At 41.2% G+C, this 16,485-nt stretch overlaps 2 protein-coding genes across 10 annotated transcripts; both read left to right on the top strand.

Moving 5' to 3' along the window:
- Window positions 1–3,824, top strand: LOC109864760 (ras-related protein Rap-2c). Of its 6 annotated transcripts, none has more exons than XR_004204248.1 (5): window positions 22–466; window positions 940–1,206; window positions 1,600–1,918; window positions 2,405–2,479; window positions 2,677–3,824. XR_004204248.1 is itself a non-coding variant. In XM_031797884.1 (4 exons), exons 2-3 carry the CDS (start codon window positions 1,132–1,134, stop codon window positions 1,876–1,878), a joined length of 354 nt encoding a protein of 117 aa, XP_031653744.1. In that variant the 5' UTR covers window positions 1–466; window positions 940–1,131; the 3' UTR covers window positions 1,879–1,918; window positions 2,677–3,824. The 6 variants fall into 6 exon arrangements, 3 of the variants coding, with proteins under 3 accessions (XP_031653744.1, XP_020308286.1, XP_031653743.1); XR_004204247.1 differs by having other exon boundaries at window positions 22–636; XM_031797884.1 differs by lacking the exon at window positions 2,405–2,479 and having other exon boundaries at window positions 1–466.
- Window positions 3,825–5,513: 1,689 nt separating this feature from the next.
- lg19hxorf65 (linkage group 19 CXorf65 homolog) lies at window positions 5,514–15,747 on the top strand. Of its 4 annotated transcripts, none has more exons than XM_031798662.1 (8): window positions 5,514–5,654; window positions 5,841–5,896; window positions 7,608–8,006; window positions 8,159–9,494; window positions 10,084–10,206; window positions 10,338–10,406; window positions 10,544–10,656; window positions 10,786–15,747. In XM_031798662.1, the coding sequence occupies exons 4-8, from the start codon at window positions 9,194–9,196 to the stop codon at window positions 10,873–10,875; spliced, it is 696 nt and encodes a 231-aa protein (XP_031654522.1). In that variant the 5' UTR covers window positions 5,514–5,654; window positions 5,841–5,896; window positions 7,608–8,006; window positions 8,159–9,193; the 3' UTR covers window positions 10,876–15,747. The 4 variants fall into 4 exon arrangements, with proteins under 4 accessions (XP_031654522.1, XP_031654520.1, XP_031654521.1 ...); XM_031798660.1 differs by lacking the exon at window positions 5,514–5,654 and having other exon boundaries at window positions 5,693–5,896; window positions 8,159–9,299; window positions 9,408–9,494; XM_031798661.1 differs by lacking the exon at window positions 5,514–5,654 and having other exon boundaries at window positions 5,693–5,896.
- The last annotated feature ends 738 nt before the right edge of the window (window positions 15,748–16,485 follow it).

The raw sequence follows: 16,485 nt of genomic DNA, 5'->3' as shown, positions 1-16,485 counted from the left end.
CAAGGTGACCAATTACATTGCAGATTTTTCACGATGGTCCTTCCTTGACATATGGCCTGCATTTTGGACAACCATGTAGCGATTCAATGTCCCTGCTGAGGACTTAAATATATTAGTATTTGCACCAGCAAATTTGGTGCTCGTCATTTGATTAGATTTTTGAAAGAAAATAAGAGCTGGTTACTTACTAGGTTCCACAGGACATTGCAGCCCAGTGGTGGTCGCGAGGATGAGACAGTACGGATACTAGGGAGAGGCCGTGAGGACGAAATTAAGGAAGGGAGTGGAGGTCTTTCCCTGTCTCGTACTAAACAGCAACCAAGCAGTGTACTGTGGACAGCATTGGAACTCCAACCCGAGGTTCCTAAACGCTATCTGGCTGCTGAAGTGCAGCTTGCCCGTGATAAGGCCAGGGACCAGCCGTGGTGGAAGTGGCAGACGCTGGCATTGGGCTTTTGCGACACCGGTATGCTTTATGATGTGGTGTGAGCGAGCCACATTCACATGTAATCCAAAAATGGAGACAATACAAGCCATTATAATATTGTGCATCTTAACTAGCTAGCCACCAACTCCGGTAATGCACAGTTTTGGGGCAGATTACTGATAGAAGCAACAGCCCATATTCATGGCAAGGTAACGTAGTTATGTTTACTGTCTGAAGGATTTGTCATAAGAAGGCTCCTTATCGAGAGCGAGCATGGAGGGGCGTTGTGGATTTAGCCAACTTTGCTAGTTAGCTCAGTGCAATACTTCTGCTTTTAACTAGATTCGAAATTGTTTTAACTAAGCGCATACATGTTAACATTTTAACTGTGAGGTTGATTTGTGCGGGTTTACAGAGTTGTGTTGTCAAGGTTTACTTGATTAATGTTGTCACGGGCTATAGCAATCCAGTTAGCTAAGTAACCCGGGTCAAACTCGTGCACCCTAATGAAGGAGTACAAAGTGGTTGTGCTGGGAAGCGGCGGCGTCGGCAAGTCCGCGCTGACTGTCCAGTTTGTCACGGGCACATTCATCGAGAAATATGACCCTACAATTGAGGACTTCTATCGGAAAGAGATCGAAGTGGACTCGTCGCCTTCGGTGCTGGAGATCCTTGACACGGCAGGGACAGAACAGTTCGCCTCCATGAGGGACCTGTACATCAAGAACGGCCAAGGTTTCATACTTGTCTACAGTCTCGTCAATCAACAGTCATTTCAGGTAAAGGGCCTTTATCTGGTGTTACCTGCCAACATGTCAAGGAGCCTGCAACCTCTTGATAGAGTTGTAGCCATGTTTTAAATGGGCCTACTGAGCAATGCCAATTGTATTCATATCATTCAGAGTGCATCATTCCTAAAAACCATTGTTGACAGCCTAATCTCTACAATATAAATCCATAAACCTCTCTTCTACCCCATTTCCATAAGTCTGTCGCCTACACACTGAAAGTTTAAGATCAACAGGTTAGAAGAGTGGCCAAAGGGCTGCTACTTAACCCATTGATATACATTGAAGAGCAAGGCAGCAATAACTGTTGCGCAAACATTTCCCCACAGTTCCTGAGAATATCCTTATATCCATCCCAAAATTCCTCCCCCCTTTGCTCCCCAGGACATCAGACCGATGCGAGACCAGATCGTGCGGGTGAAGCGCTTTGAGAAGGTGCCACTGATCCTGGTGGGGAACAAGGTGGACCTGGAGTCTGAGAGGGAGGTGGCAGGTGCAGACGGTCGGGCCCTGGCCCAGGAGTGGGGCTGCCCCTTCATCGAGACCTCAGCCAAGAGCAAGACCATGGTGGACGAGCTGTTTGCTGAGATCGTCCGTCAGATGAACTATGCCACGCTGCCAGAGAAACAGGAGCAGTGCTGCACGGCCTGTGTGGTGCAGTGAGGAAGTAGGGGACACTGTCCCCTCTACACCTCTCTCCCAGGTAAGAGACTGAAGCACTACACTTTACCCTCCACACACACGTAGTAGGACAAAGAAGTGTAAATGCACAATAGGCTTGTCACTGACAACGGGCAAGAATTCACAGGTTGTGAAAAGATGTATGGACATGGGTAGCAGAAGGGTAGAGTTCATAATGGGTGTACAAAAAATGTACTTGCGGAGGAAGGGAGATGAGAGGATCAGGGGTGGAACAAAACTACAGCTGTTAGATAAAGCAGACAGGGAAGGGGGTTTGCTTCTCAGATTGTTAAAACGGGCTAAACCAATGGTTATCATTAGATCAGATGAAGAATGTGGCGTGAAGAACCCAACTGTCTGAGCAGTGAGCACAAGGGCAGAAAAGAAGAGTAAGAGAAGAGGCTGGCAGTGTAAAGGCAGAGGGACTAGACTTATGAGCCACAGAGAGGGTAGGTCCCAGACAAAGGAAAACGCAGCATCCTGAATATAAATTGATGTTTCAAAACAGGAAGCAGATTTTCTGCACTGTGAGAACTACCCCCTGCCTTCCCCACACAAACTGCAGACACACATACACATTGAGGTATTGGTCGTTTTTAACTGGGTTTCACAGTTTACATATTGATGAAATGCTAATTTCCTTAACTGTGTAAAGGTCTTAATTACACATATGAATATCTTCATACTGTCTCAACACCTAGTGGTGTCTTTAGTCTTTCCTTTACTCTGTCAGTAAGTAAAATTGTACTTTTTTTGTTCTCCATCATCATTATTTGGCAGGATCTCTCCCAACTAGTTCCTGCTTTGATGACCCAGGAACCACTTCAGCTCGATCACACCTTTTGACCTCTCCAGCTGGCAGTGTTACCTACAGTACCAGAGAGCAGATTCTTGTCTGTCCATAATCCAATTCCAGGGAGTCTTGAGCCTGCCCAACCTTTGATATCTTGACTGTGGAACCGATTCACCTGCAGACTCACTGGCCTTCATGGTGACCCGGCCCAAGGAAGACTCACTTTTCAATGTGTAGAGGATGAAGGATTGTCTATGGATTTCTATTTTCTCATTTGGGGTTGGGGAGTGCTGGGGCAATGAGCAGCGATCTGTTCAGGACCACAGCAAAGCTTTTTAAAGCTGCTCCGTCATTAGTTCCCCTGGTTTGACTTTTTACTTGTATCGATTTATTAAATCTGGTATCTAATTTTAAAGTAATAACGGACATGCAGGTTGAGGATTCGGGTCAGAATTTAATCAAACTGCGGTAAATGTATGATTGCTGTGGTTTATAGGGCCTAAAACCAACTGTATGGTGGTTATACAGCAGACCAACCTTCAACTTTCTATTTTTCGATGGGCATGGTCGAGCCAGGTCTCCAAGCATGAGACGTTCACGTTGAGCACTATGCATGTTTGTTTTCTGGTTACTGCTGTGTGGTTTGCTTTAAAGACAGGAGATAGTTTCCTCTTAGTCATGCAAATGACTAATATGTTACATGGTTTGATCCAATTCTGACCCTAAACAATCTAACTTGCCCTGAACCACATGTCAAACACGATGCACTGAGGGCAGTGTCTGCAGGTTTTTATGCCACTCTTGTACTTTATTGATGAATTAAGGTCAATGATTATTAAGGAACTCCACTCAACTGGTTGCCTTGGTCTTAATTGAAAGGAAAAACCTGCACACACTAGGCCCTCCATGGAAGGAGTTTGACACCCCTGCCCTAAATGATCTAACTTACATTGTTACTTTTGTTTTTGCTTTTCTCATAACCTATTTATTAAAATATCTAATTGCTTTGTTAGCCAATTATCAACTTTTTTTATATATATATATATATACTTGCTTTTAGGTTTGCTTTTGTGACTTTACAGTGTGTTGTTTTTGAAGATGAGAATTAACAGAGCCTTAAATGATTTCAGTCTTACATTGGTTTCTGTGTGGTTATTGTCTTACTTCCAACTTTTCAATGTAATTACTGCCATCATGTACAAATCTGATACCAAGATTGAAGAACACTGGCCAGTGGTATCCTAAGAAGCAAGCTATATCTACTCAGGGTTTTCTAAAGCTAACCAGCTTCAGTAAGCCTCACATTCCAGCTTCATCTGTACTAAGACAGTGGATATAACTCTAGCAGGCTAAACTCTTCATTGAGACTGCTGAAACCTCAATGGATTGGGAAGTCTGACACATTTTCATTTGTGCTGAAATCAAAATGAAGGCAAAGTTATCTTGCAAATTCAGCAAGCGTATATGGAGATGACGCCAATCTTCGCGTCATCTCCTCTTAGTTCTGAAGGATTTGTTGCCGTAGAAGTTTACCCGACTAAGGTACATTTGCATGACTGGTTACCTCGCTGAAGGATACCTTTGATGTCCTGAATCACTATTGGTAAGGACGTGCTCTTACATTTCTGGTTTAGACTGTTACATTATTACAGATGATGTGATATATTGTACCACTCAAAAGGTTGGACACCTATTCATTCAAGGGTTATTTTTTATTTCCTACATTGTAGAATAATAGTGAAGACATCAACTGTGGAATCACGTAGTAACCAAAAAAGTGTTAAACAAATCAAAAAAAGATTTGAGATTCTTCAACGTAGCCAACCTTTGCCTTGGTGACAGCTTTGTACACGCTTGGCATTCTCTCAACCAGCTTCACCTGGAATGCTTTTCCAACAATTATTCTACATTGTTGAAAATAGTAAAAATAAAAAACCCTTGAATGAGTAGGTGTGTCCAAACTTTTGACTGGTACTGTTTTGGGGTTTCAACTGGTACAAGGCTACCTTCAGAAGAGTCTTGTGAGGCTGGTGAGTGTCTTAGTGTAAGTAAGCCAAACTGTTCGGGCGGTACAGACAATTTCTTAAGACTGAATTTTAGGCTGTCTCATTGTCTGGAAAAACGCTGCTTAAACAGACTCATTTTAATTGGGGGATATTTACCATCCCTCCACATTGTAAATATGGCACTGGAATATGGCACTGGAACTGACCTTTATATAGTATTGTAATGAAACAGGCAGGGAGCAGGCCTCGAACCCTCGACATTCTAGCCCGAAGTCCAGCGCGCCATCGGTGTGTCCCAAGAGCATGCTCAAGCATCAGAGTTGATATCCGTGCTTATAAACCCAGGGTCGTTACAGTTTGTTATGCTTACTTACAGTACTTTCTCATGTTCTTATTTGTATTGTGTTTTTTGTTCTACGTTATGTTATTTTTAGTATTACTTTGTTATTGGATTACTACATCGTTGGGTTTAGAGCTTTCAAGAAAGCTATTTCACTGTACATGTGCACGTGACATTAAAATGTGAAACTTGGTTTAATATTCAGATTAAACCACTCAAGTGGCCTTAAGGTTGGGCCATTTTGGCTGAGACGAGGCTACTTACTTTTACTTTGCTCAATATTCGTTTAGAATATGGTGTAGGACAGTTATGATTTTCTATCATGTAGAAAGAATAGTGGCAACTCTCTATAATATACTGTATTTCTATCTACAACGTTATGTGTGTTACACACAGTAAGGCCAAGTACTGTCACACAATCAGCCACGAGGGGGCAGCATTATCTTATTTGAATGTTCATCATAGTAGATTCTTCAGCATTTGAGGTGTCTAACCGATTTAAGTATTTTCACATCACTAGCGTAATTTTCTAAATTGTCAGGGGGATACTACCACTGTTTCTACAGTATTTCAATAATACCACACTTCTTATTCGGCGGACAAAATGTCAAGGCTGCAGGTAAATCTCCAAATCTCCTTTAGGTGGCAGAGTGATGTATTATTGTGAGTAAATAAAAAAATGCGAACGTGACGTCAAGCTACTGACAGATGTAAACAAACAATCGATATATTTTGGTACAAGCACTGTAACATTTGATAACATTAGTTACACGCGTAACCATGAAGAGGGTATTTGTTACTGTAGGAACAACGAGCTTTGATGACCTATTTGAACGTGTTACTTCCCCCGAAGCTGTTCAAGTGAGTATGATCTGTGAAAATGGCTATTTAAGCAATAAGGCCCGAGGCTGTGTGGTATATGGCCAATATACTACAGCTAAGTGCTTCTCTAACGCACGACGCAACGTGGAGTGCCAGGATACAGCCCATAACCGTGGTATATTGGCCATGTATCACAAACCCCTGAGGTGCCTTATTGCTATTATAAACTGGTTACCAACGTAATTAGAGCAGTAAAAATAAATGTTTTGTCATACCCGTGCTATATGGTTTGATATACTACGGCCAAGTACCCAATTGTCATAAATGAGTAAAAGTAAAGATACCTTTACAGAAAATGTGTTAAATATACTTAAATATCAAAAGTAAATGTAATTGCAAAAATATACTTAAGTTGTAAAAGTAGAAATCATTTCAAATTGCTTATATTAAGAAAACCAGACGGCATCATTTTTACAAATAGCCAGGGGCACACTTTCAGCACTCAGACATCATTTACAAATGAAGCATTTGTGTTTAGTGAGTACGACCAGATCAGAGGTAGTAGGGATGACCAGGGATGGATGTTCTCTTGATAATTGCATGACTTTGACCATTTTCCTTACCTGCTAAGCATTCAAAATGTAACAAGTCATTTTGGGTGTCAGGGAAAATGTATGTAGTAAAAAGTTTAGTTTAGTTTAGTTTATTTTTTATTTTTACAGGGACAGTGCACATTAATCAACGTTTCAGTAAAAGTGCCGGTTTTAGCCATCCGGCTAATTTTCAACCGCAGTCCCTGGGCAGGTTATTAAAAACAATTACAATATAGACAATAGCAACATAGAACAAGCAAGACATAGCAACATAGGACAAGCAAGACATAGCATACAGACAGAGCAACATAGGACAAGCAAGACGTAGCATACAGACAGAGCAGCATAGAACAAAAAGCAGCAAGTCAAAATTCATAAAAGCAACAAAGTGTTTCCACACCTCACAAGCTACAGACAACAAGTACATTATTTTCTTTAGGAATGTAGTGAAGTAAAAGTTGTCAAAAATATAAATAGTCAAGTAAAGTACAGATACCCTAAACAACTACTTAATTAGTGCTTTAAAGTATTTATACTTAAATACTTTACACCACTGGCTCTAATGCTCTGACTAAACACAAATACACTCTACTCTGCACACGATACAGTTTAGGAAACAATTGTAATTTAACTTTAATATAAGCGAGAAATACTTGTTCAAATATAAAAGATACTTACTGTAAACAGTTTAGGAAAGTTGCACCCTGTTGTATTTTGAGAAACACAGGAAATGTGGGATGGAATGGTCAGTGGAAATGCGAGTTCAACGTAAGAGGATGTGTCTTAGCCAAGGTGGCGTGTGAAAACCGCCAGATGCAAGCAAGTGTATCTTTTTGTATTTTTACATTTATTTCACGCTTATATAGAAGTTAAGCTCCAAAGGTTTGCAAAACTGTATCGCAAATTAGGAGTATTTCTGTTTAGACAGAGCTTTGGGATTAAACATAGCATCGGGTTTGTAGTTCACTTGGGAGCCAGCTGTGATCAGTAACATCCGCTGAGAACCCAAGGGAGGGCCGGTTGTAAACTAGGTATACCCGACTTGGGTTCATGAGCTAGCCAGCTGGCCTCAAAAACTAGACAAGGATAAGTTGTGTAGATGTGCCATACCCTTTCATTGTTTTATTTATAGTAACGTTTCCTTATCTTTCTTGAAGGTGTTGAAAGCCCGCGGCTATCAACATTTGGTCCTGCAGGTTGGACGAAGCTCCATCTTCCCAGATTCAGACAGCTGTCACAAGCTCATGTTAGAGCCTTTAAATTCACGGATTCCACCGCTGAAGATGTCAAATGTGCCGACCTGGATATCAGCCATGCTGTTGTGTACAATGTCCGAAGAAATAAAAAAGCTAAACTACCAAACAATTTTGCTGGTCTTTTAATGTCGATAATTTATGATAATTTATAATAATGAAATGCCTCTTCTTGTATTCTCAGGGGAAGGTAGTTGTCTGGAGACCCTTGGTGCAGGCAAGCCACTGTTAGTGGTGTTCAATGGCAAACTTATGGACATTCACCAGCTAGAGCTGGCCAGACCTACTGTACTTCACTGCCAGGTCAGTGTAAATCCTCATGTGCAACTTAATCATGACTCACACTTTGTCAATCTAACATATTGTACATTTCTGCTAATGATGTCCCATAGTTGTCAAACTGATTGAAATTCATTGGGTCAACTTATGAATCTCATTTGTCTCAAATTTCACAGCAATCTCACTGAGACCTTGAGGACGATGGACCTTTCGGTTCTCTCCCCCTTCTTACCTAGACAACCAAATCATTTTGCCAATTTCCTGGACAAGGCCCTTGGTGTTCAATGATTCCAGCGCAGGGAAATATCTGAGGTCGACTCTGTGTTCTTTTATGGTCTCTAGAGATGTTTGCACTCTGAAACTCTCCTCATCTTTGAGATGAACTGGTGGTGGGGTTGGACAGAGGGAAGCCTGGGCCCCATGCGCCCGGCTTCTAGGTTCTCCTATCAGCATGCAGAGCAAATGCCAGAATGCGACGTCAGTCTATGCAAGACTTTAAGATTAAGAGTCAGTTTAAAGGTTTGGCCATGTTCTATTTCATCTAGTTGAAGACAGGCTTATTAGGCATTAGATGCTGACTTTTTAATGGTGGAAGGGGTATGTTTTCAACTTGAAATGATAGGAAAGACACTCACGGATGTAGATACAGTGTAACTCTCATTTCTATGATTTGTTATGAACAGAACAACTTAAAAATATGTATAATTTGATGTGCTGTTCATATATATATATATTTTTTTTTACTAGGCAAGTCAGTTAAGAACAAATTCTTATTTTCAATGACGGCCTAGGAACAGTGGGTTAACTACTTGTTCAGGGGCAGAACGACAGATTTGTACCTTGTCAGCTCGGGGATTTGAACTTTCAACCTTCCGGTTACTAGTTCAACGCTCTAACCACTAGGCTACCCTGCCGCCCCTGTTGTCTCGATTATACTGTTGTTGTTGTCTGAAGTGTAATTAAGCTTCTCCTTCACTCCTTGTGACACTAGTCAGCACACTGTAATAAGGCTGGCATAGACGACAGTGGGGTTGCACTCTGACATGAAAACAAACACCACATCCTGTTCTGATGGAGATTAGCACAGATGGAGAAAGCAGCCTCCAAAATTATAGGATCAAAGTTGTGAAGCCAACAAGAGAAGAGAGCACTCCTGTGATATCACAATTCATATTATGACTTCATAACCATGTATCCAATGATTCCAATCCATGGAATGTTTCTCAAAAAGCTTCCGTGACTTTAGGCTTCTCATTATCGCAAGGGACTCCGGTTCCTCATCTTCCTGTGTGATGTTCATCTGTATTAAACATGGAGGTAAGGCCAAAGTTATAAAATGCATTCCGCTAGTGTCACATTTGATGTTTGCAGTGTTAGAAACTGTATTTCACACAATTTCTTTATTCTCATCCTATCTCCTCACAGACAATGAGCAGTTTCTGGCCAACACCAACTGCCCTGTGGTTCTCCTGCTGCAGTACATGAGAGCTAAGATGGGCCTGCCGGAGACAGGTGGGAGTTCAGGGGGGGGGGGGGGGGTCATCAGGAAGGGTGGGATGGGGGGCCTAATGATGATGACAGCTTCCTGATTGAAATGCTGCTGTGCCGATTGTCTCTTACAGACAGGGGGGTTCTTGAGTCTATCCTAAATTTAGTTTCACTGCTGTAACTAAAGCAGGGAATGTGGATGGGGAGCGCTGATGTGAGAGTCAGGGATTTGGTTGGGGGGGGCAGTGGCATGTGAGTGGGGGTTCACCGGCTGGTGTTAAATATTTCACACTGCTCAACTCGAAGGGTGTCTGCTTACACCTGCTGGGTCCTGCCACACTTACCACTGTGTTGCCGCTAAGCCCAGAACAAGCGCCATGCACTAATGAAGCTATCTATCATTACTACTCTCATTAGCACTGAGATTAATGGGGCTTGCTGATGAGTGGGTTTGACCACCGCAAGACTATCAGTAGTAAATCCTGCACTCTGGCTCTGCCCCTCGTCAGCCATCTTTATGTTACGCTACATATTCAACCAGTTTTGTCTCTTTCTCTACATACAGATAGATTTGTCTTAAATGTGTGTGTTTGTGTGTGTGCGCGTGTTTCAGAGCTGGTGGATCTGTGTGATGACCGTGGGGCTCTGAAGCTTCTCTTTCTGTCCCAGCAGCCTCAGGAGTGTGCCAGCCGACTACTTCCTCCCCGCTGCTCCCTCACATTCTGCATTGTTAATCGTGAGTTCTATACATAATAGAAGTAGAACCAATGGAGTGGACAAGGCCTCTATGAAACTATTCCTAGTTACCAAAAATAAGTTTCTATACATGGCTCTTCTTTGTTTTGAAGTTTATGTTTATCTTATCAGGAAATCCAAAGGATGGTGCCTATATTTCCATCACCCCCTTAGTGGCCAACCCAGACCCTGCATTTCTGGGTAACAATAAACTCTGCTTGTTAATTATGTGTGTGCACTCAGATAAAGTATTTCATGTGTGTCTTCTGGAGGATTGATTTGTTTACCCATTGTCTTAGCGTGTGTACGTATGTTGTTCCTGTTTGTATGTGTATCAGAGACTCTGCAGACTCAGACTGACAGCCTGGAGAGGGCTCGTCTCAGACAGCTCCGCTCTCAGGAGGACCGTAGAGCCACGGAGGCGCCCTCTCAGACCCAACCCACACAAACCGTGAGTATGTGTGCTGTGTGTGTGCTGTGTGTGTGTGTGTGTGTGTGTGTGTGTGTGTGCACACTCCACCAATTATTTGGACAAATAGAAGTATTAGAAGATTGCCAACTTTTGTACTGTGTCCCACAGGCTAAGGGCCGGGGCCGTGCGGTACATATGGACACCCCTGATGATGAACCCTCCAATCGCCGGACTGGAGGCAGAAGGAGCAGGAACTGAAAGAACCTATCAATTTTACAATAATTGATGTGCATATAAATTTTGAAATGTAATGAAGTGGACACTGACTCTATCTAAGTCTACGCCAGCCAATGGTCATTAGTGTTGAATAATACGGTAGATCAAAATAGAAATATGACTATAGATCTAAATAGAAATCTGTTATACAATTGCTACGCTCCCATGTCTAATACGCTTTATGTTCTGAAAGGAAGAGAGTTTTAACATGGTCCCTTGAAGTTAAGCGATAGATGATGTCACCTTCTGCTTCTGTGATTGGTGGGTATGAATACCTGTTCCTTATCAAGCTTTACCAGTTGGGAAAATTGGATGGAAATTACTGAATTGGGATAAATATATTTAGAAAGGGTGCGAAATCGTGACTGAAGCTCTGACATCAGTGTTTATTTTCCAAGAGTAAGAGTTATGTTATGTGTCTTTTAATCTTGCTTTGCTCAACAGGTGTTGAGGTGTTGTTGCAATAATTATGTGTCTTGCAATATGTTCAACATGCACAATTTACTTTTGAAGGCTTTATCAGAATTTAATTTATCTTGAAATTAATTTCCCTTGACCAGTGAGGGATCTTAAATTAGGGGTGGTATGTTGGTGCTATCTGCCAGAGGGACTGAATGAGGGGTGTGACAGTGTGCCATTCTCTTTTCTGAAGGTTTATTTAGCCACCTCTGGTGGGTGGCCTGGCACTTTGAAACAGGAAGTTGTGGGTTAAATGCCAGCAGGTGGTTCCTCCCAGTGTTTGTGGTGTACCATCTTCTAAATTATGTACAAGGCCTGGGTCAGATGGTTTTAATAACAGATAACTTCCCTTCCTAGAATCACTGGATTATTTTCTTAATGTATGTCTGTGGAAGGCCTAATAACGTTTGAGGAACAAAGGCCTTCGGGATTTTGTGATGAAGTTCCATTTGAAGTTTAGTTCTCATTTCATTCAACTGGTTTTTACCCAAACTGAAACAGGTACTGTACTTGTTTGGTCCTTTCCAAAGTGATTACCTCAAGAAAAGGAAGAAGGAGGCATGTTATAAGTATCTGAATAGGGCCACTGTCAGGCCATACAGCTGTGTCTTGCAGATGGCCTAACTTCTTGCTAAATACTGTGAATAAAATAGGGAAGAAAGAGAAACAGCTGAGCTGTTCTTGTAAAAGGTTACATTGAGAATCTAGACATCATTTAGAAAGTGGAATGCAACATAAAAAATACATTTTCCATGCCATTATCTAATCCCTACCCAGAATGCTTGCTTGTGTGATTCTTCTCTTTGATTGAGAATTGATTTACCCATCTCTAGAACATCTACACTGTATATAAAAGAACGAGCAGTATACACTGAGTGTAAAAAAACATATTGAGCACCCCCTTTTGCCCTCAGAACAGCCTCAATTCATTACGGCATAGACTTTACAAGATGTTGAAAGTGTTCCACAGGGATGCTGGCCCATGTTGACTCCAATGCTTCCCATAGTTGTGTCAAGTTGGCTGGATGTCCTTTTGGTGGTGGACCATTCTTGATACACACTGGAACTGTTGACTGTGAAAAACCCAGCCTCTTTGCAGTTCTTGACACACTCAAACCAGTGCGCCTGGCACCTACTACCATACCCCATTCAAAGGCACTATATATTTTGTCTTGCTCATTCACCATCTGAACGCCACACATACACAATCCATATCTCAAGGCTTAAACATCCTTATTTAACCTGTCTCCTCCCCTTCATCTACACAGATTTGAAGTGGATTTAATAAGTGACATGGATTCACGTGGATTCACCTGGTCAGTCTGTCATGGAAGAGCAGGTGATCTTAATGTTTTGTACACTCAGTGTATATGCTATTTCATTTTTATCCAGCAAATATCCATTCAATATTTCCATTAGCCTACCTTGCTATAGTAAATCAGAACATTGTGTATGAAATCATGATTTAGCCTGCCATGTAATAGTTACATCACTTCATGAATTTAGGAGATGAGATAATGGGGTTATTAACTATTCCAAGAAGTTTTAAAAGTCTTTGCCCTTTGCTGCAAAACAGCTTGATCAGGTTCCTATCAGATTCGTTGAGACCACATGACAGCTTCATGCAGCCCTTTCACATCACAATCATTTAATATTTAGACTTGACCAATCATGGAATGTTCTAACGTTTAAAAAAATAAATGAAATTGCCCCTCCAGTTCAATTGTGGAAAGGTTGCGCTTTATTCTGATCATTTAGATTAGAGTTATCTGGTTCAGACTGGTCTTGCATGTCTGCCAAAATGGCTATCACATGATGTTTTTGTGGACATAACTGTGTGTTAATCTAGTATGTATTCAGGAGTTAGATTCTAGCAGCTCAGTTTTTCCCCTCTCGAGTTTCTCCAACAATTACAACTGTTATATCTAGCACATTCAAAGGATATTCAAACTTTTAAAAGTAAAGTCATATAAAATATGTCATGGTATTTACATGTGCGAGGTGAAATAAATATTTCAGGCTGGTGCAATTTCAGTAACCAGCAGACCATAGCTCTAAGGGGTGCGCTGACAAGGCTGACTTGTCATTGCTCTGAGCTTGTTTTGTGTTTTTACCAGCTGTAGAATGAGAATGCTTGTACACCAGTCCCCTCTCCCAGTGGAACTGGGGCCACAATGACTGTAAGCTGTCATCATTAATGGGGGTGAATATTGGGTACTGTCTCCCTTGCCATTCACTGGCAGTTGATTGACTCCCTGAACAGATGACTCAGTCCATGGCAATAACTCCTGATATTATATAAGGCCCTAGATCTTAATCAACTCCTTGTTCTAGAAAAACAGGCGGACGCTGATGATATTGATATCGGTTCCCTTATAGGAGAATTAATATAGGCCTTAATGTAACAGCTAATGAACAAATTACAGTTAAACAGAGGTCCAGTGAAATGGGGTGGCCTCATCCTTCCAGAACATAAACCAAACAAAGGGCTAACTACAATTTCTAATGACTGTTGCAGTGACATACCTGGAAAATATTCAGACCTTGGATGTTCCCTTGGAAGTAAATGGGTGCCTTTCACACTCACACTCCCTGTAGGTCTCTCACCTCACCTCTCTACCTCAGCCTTGTTGATTATGACGTATTGCTCCTGAGGGAGGCCAAGAGTGTGAGAAGCTACTTTTGGCAATAGAACAAATCACATATAAAATCTTTAGATGGAATTACATTTACGTAAATCAGAGTTTATTCCTTTTATGCACAGGATACAGCAGGTGTAAAAGGTACAATAAAATGCGACAATGACATACTTGCAAGCTCTCCTTTCAACATTGCAGTAACAGAAAACAAAAACTCAATTGTAGTCTTTATTTTGTCTCAAAGGCCCACCTTTTTCTTTAAGACTGTGGAAATCTAATAGGAAGAGTATTTTATCAACAGCAAATGTTACAGAAGGTAGTGCATTAGGAGGGCATGTGTATGTCTGACAAATGGGTGTCTTTTGGGAATGAAAACATTGTACATTTTAGCAGGACATGATTGAATGATGGCCAGATTACTGTTTTAGGACAAAAGCACTATTCATTCAAGACCTGTGTGTGGACTGAGTTAGTCCAAGCTGAAAGCAACAGGGGGGCAGAAGGTCAATAAAATAATAATTAAATCAGAACGCAATAGTCATTAGTTGATATCACATGTTTGGGGAGAAAGAAATGATACTTGTTTATTTCCAGACACCAACAGCAAGGAACAATGGAATGGCTGTGATTTAACCTGGCATTTACAGATGGGGCTCTCCCACTTCTTGGCCAAGTTGAAGAGGCATGACATATGCCAGAATCTTGGTCCACTCTCTCTCAAATGTGTTTACTTGAACACGAAATATACATCGATTTTTTTACACAACAACCACTTTATACTAGGCCTCACATTCAGTTAAATGGATTGAGGACCTTGCTGCTGTAGAATCTTGATCTAGTTTGACAAAGATTGGCTCTTTTTAAGGGACTGATATAATTTATTGTCCGACCAAATAGTATAATCCCAGTGATGCTCTGAGATATTGGTTTTCTCCAGGTTGGAGAGCACGTTGGGCTCTGAGATAACCGTACTAAATACAGACAGGAAAGAGCACTCCTTGGCTTGAGTCCCGCCTGGGGCCCTGCTGACAGTGCTATGAAATGGTGAGATGTTATGTAATAATTTATTATAAGAAATAAATGGTTTACCCTGTCTATTGTTTTCTCAGTCTGTTTTGTTTCTCCAGGCATTTCCTGGGGGTTTGAATTATGCCAGCCATTATGGAGTTCTGGGCAAGAGTGAACCATTTCATGTTTCAGCTTCTGTACATTGTATACTGTATGTTTCCTCAGATTAAGGCTATTCTACTGTCAGTTAGATGGTTTGTTATTTTTCTATATCGCAAATATATGAAATTGTGTAGGAGGATAAATAATGATCTTCCTGGCGCATTTGTATTGAGTCAGTGTGTATGAGGCACCTTCTACAGACAATATGAGTCTATAAGATTTCCAGCCAAGCAAAAGGGGTTTGGTATCAGATTCCCCACAAGAGTAACATTGTTCCCTGGTCCTTTGCCCAAATAAAATACCACCAATGAACCTATTAGATGTTGAAGCATCAGAATCTTGTAGTTTTCAAGTTACTGTATATCATATTGTCACAAGTGCAATCTCAGATGTGTTTCATTACTGCTTTTTAACCACTTTTGTGTTGCTCATTGTCTGTTTCTGTGACGTGGATTCTACGTGGAAAATTGTTTTGATTAAAAAAGTCAACTGTTGTTTTAAGGGTGATATTTCACCCACAGGATTATGTCAGCATGGTAACCAAATTTGAGACAAACCTTGTATAAAATATAAAAAATGTGTACCTTTGAAACAATGTCAGTTCTTCACAGTTATGTACATCGGGGGTAAAAAAAGAGTCTAGGCAGCACCTGCTACTGGATTTATCTACAGCTACCCTTTCATCTCCCATCAGGGTTTTAACCAAGCCCAGCTTTAATATTTGTCACTGACTATTACCAATGTGCTATCGTGAGAATGATTGTTGAGAGGTCTCCACTTAAAAACCAAATATACACTGTTGCTATCAAAGTCATTTCAAAAGGGTAGGTTTAGCAGAGCAAATTAAATGTGACCATACTTTTTATTTAACATATCATTAATGCTAGTCAGGCCTATATAGCATTTGCAACTTAAAATAGGCAATACTATAGGCCTAAGGTTTCAAGCTCTGCATGTATCACATTTCAGGTATGACCCAGATACAAACAGTGTCCAAGAAACAAAAGTGTATTTCTAAAACAGGGGCAGGCAAATGACAGGTCAAAGGCAAGCAGGGGTCAATAATTCAGAGAGGGTGTAAAGGGTCCAGTACGGCAGGCAGTCGGGTCAATAATCCAGTTAGGTGGGGGTAAGGTACAAAAACGGTAGTCAGGCTCAGGGCAGTCAGAAGGTTCAAAACCACAAAGGACTAGGAACAAGAACCATGCAGGGGAACAACATGCTGGTATGTTTCAAAAACAAAACAAACTGGCAACAGACAAACAGAGAACTCAGGTATAAATACACAGGGGATAATAGGAAAGATGGGCGACACCTGGAGGGG

The sequence above is a fragment of the Oncorhynchus kisutch genome, linkage group LG19 (genome assembly GCF_002021735.2).
Source record: "Oncorhynchus kisutch isolate 150728-3 linkage group LG19, Okis_V2, whole genome shotgun sequence".
Taxonomy (NCBI): domain Eukaryota; kingdom Metazoa; phylum Chordata; class Actinopteri; order Salmoniformes; family Salmonidae; genus Oncorhynchus; species Oncorhynchus kisutch.
Note: the sequence above shows the minus strand (reverse complement) of the source record. Positions and strands in the feature narration are given on the sequence as shown.

Excerpts from the sequence above, each read along its gene's own strand:
- lg19hxorf65 (XM_031798662.1), top strand. The coding sequence starts at position 9,194 with ATGGAATGTTTCTCAAAAAGCTTCCGTGACTTTAGGCTTCTCATTATC. Across the intron at positions 10,207-10,337 it reads CACATTCTGCATTGTTAATC|GAAATCCAAAGGATGGTGCC; the intron begins GTGAGTTCTATA and ends TTATCTTATCAG. Across the intron at positions 10,407-10,543 it reads CCCAGACCCTGCATTTCTGG|AGACTCTGCAGACTCAGACT; the intron begins GTAACAATAAAC and ends TATGTGTATCAG.
- LOC109864760 (XM_020452697.2), top strand. The coding sequence starts at position 934 with ATGAAGGAGTACAAAGTGGTTGTGCTGGGAAGCGGCGGCGTCGGCAAG. Across the intron at positions 1,207-1,599 it reads TCAATCAACAGTCATTTCAG|GACATCAGACCGATGCGAGA; the intron begins GTAAAGGGCCTT and ends TTTGCTCCCCAG.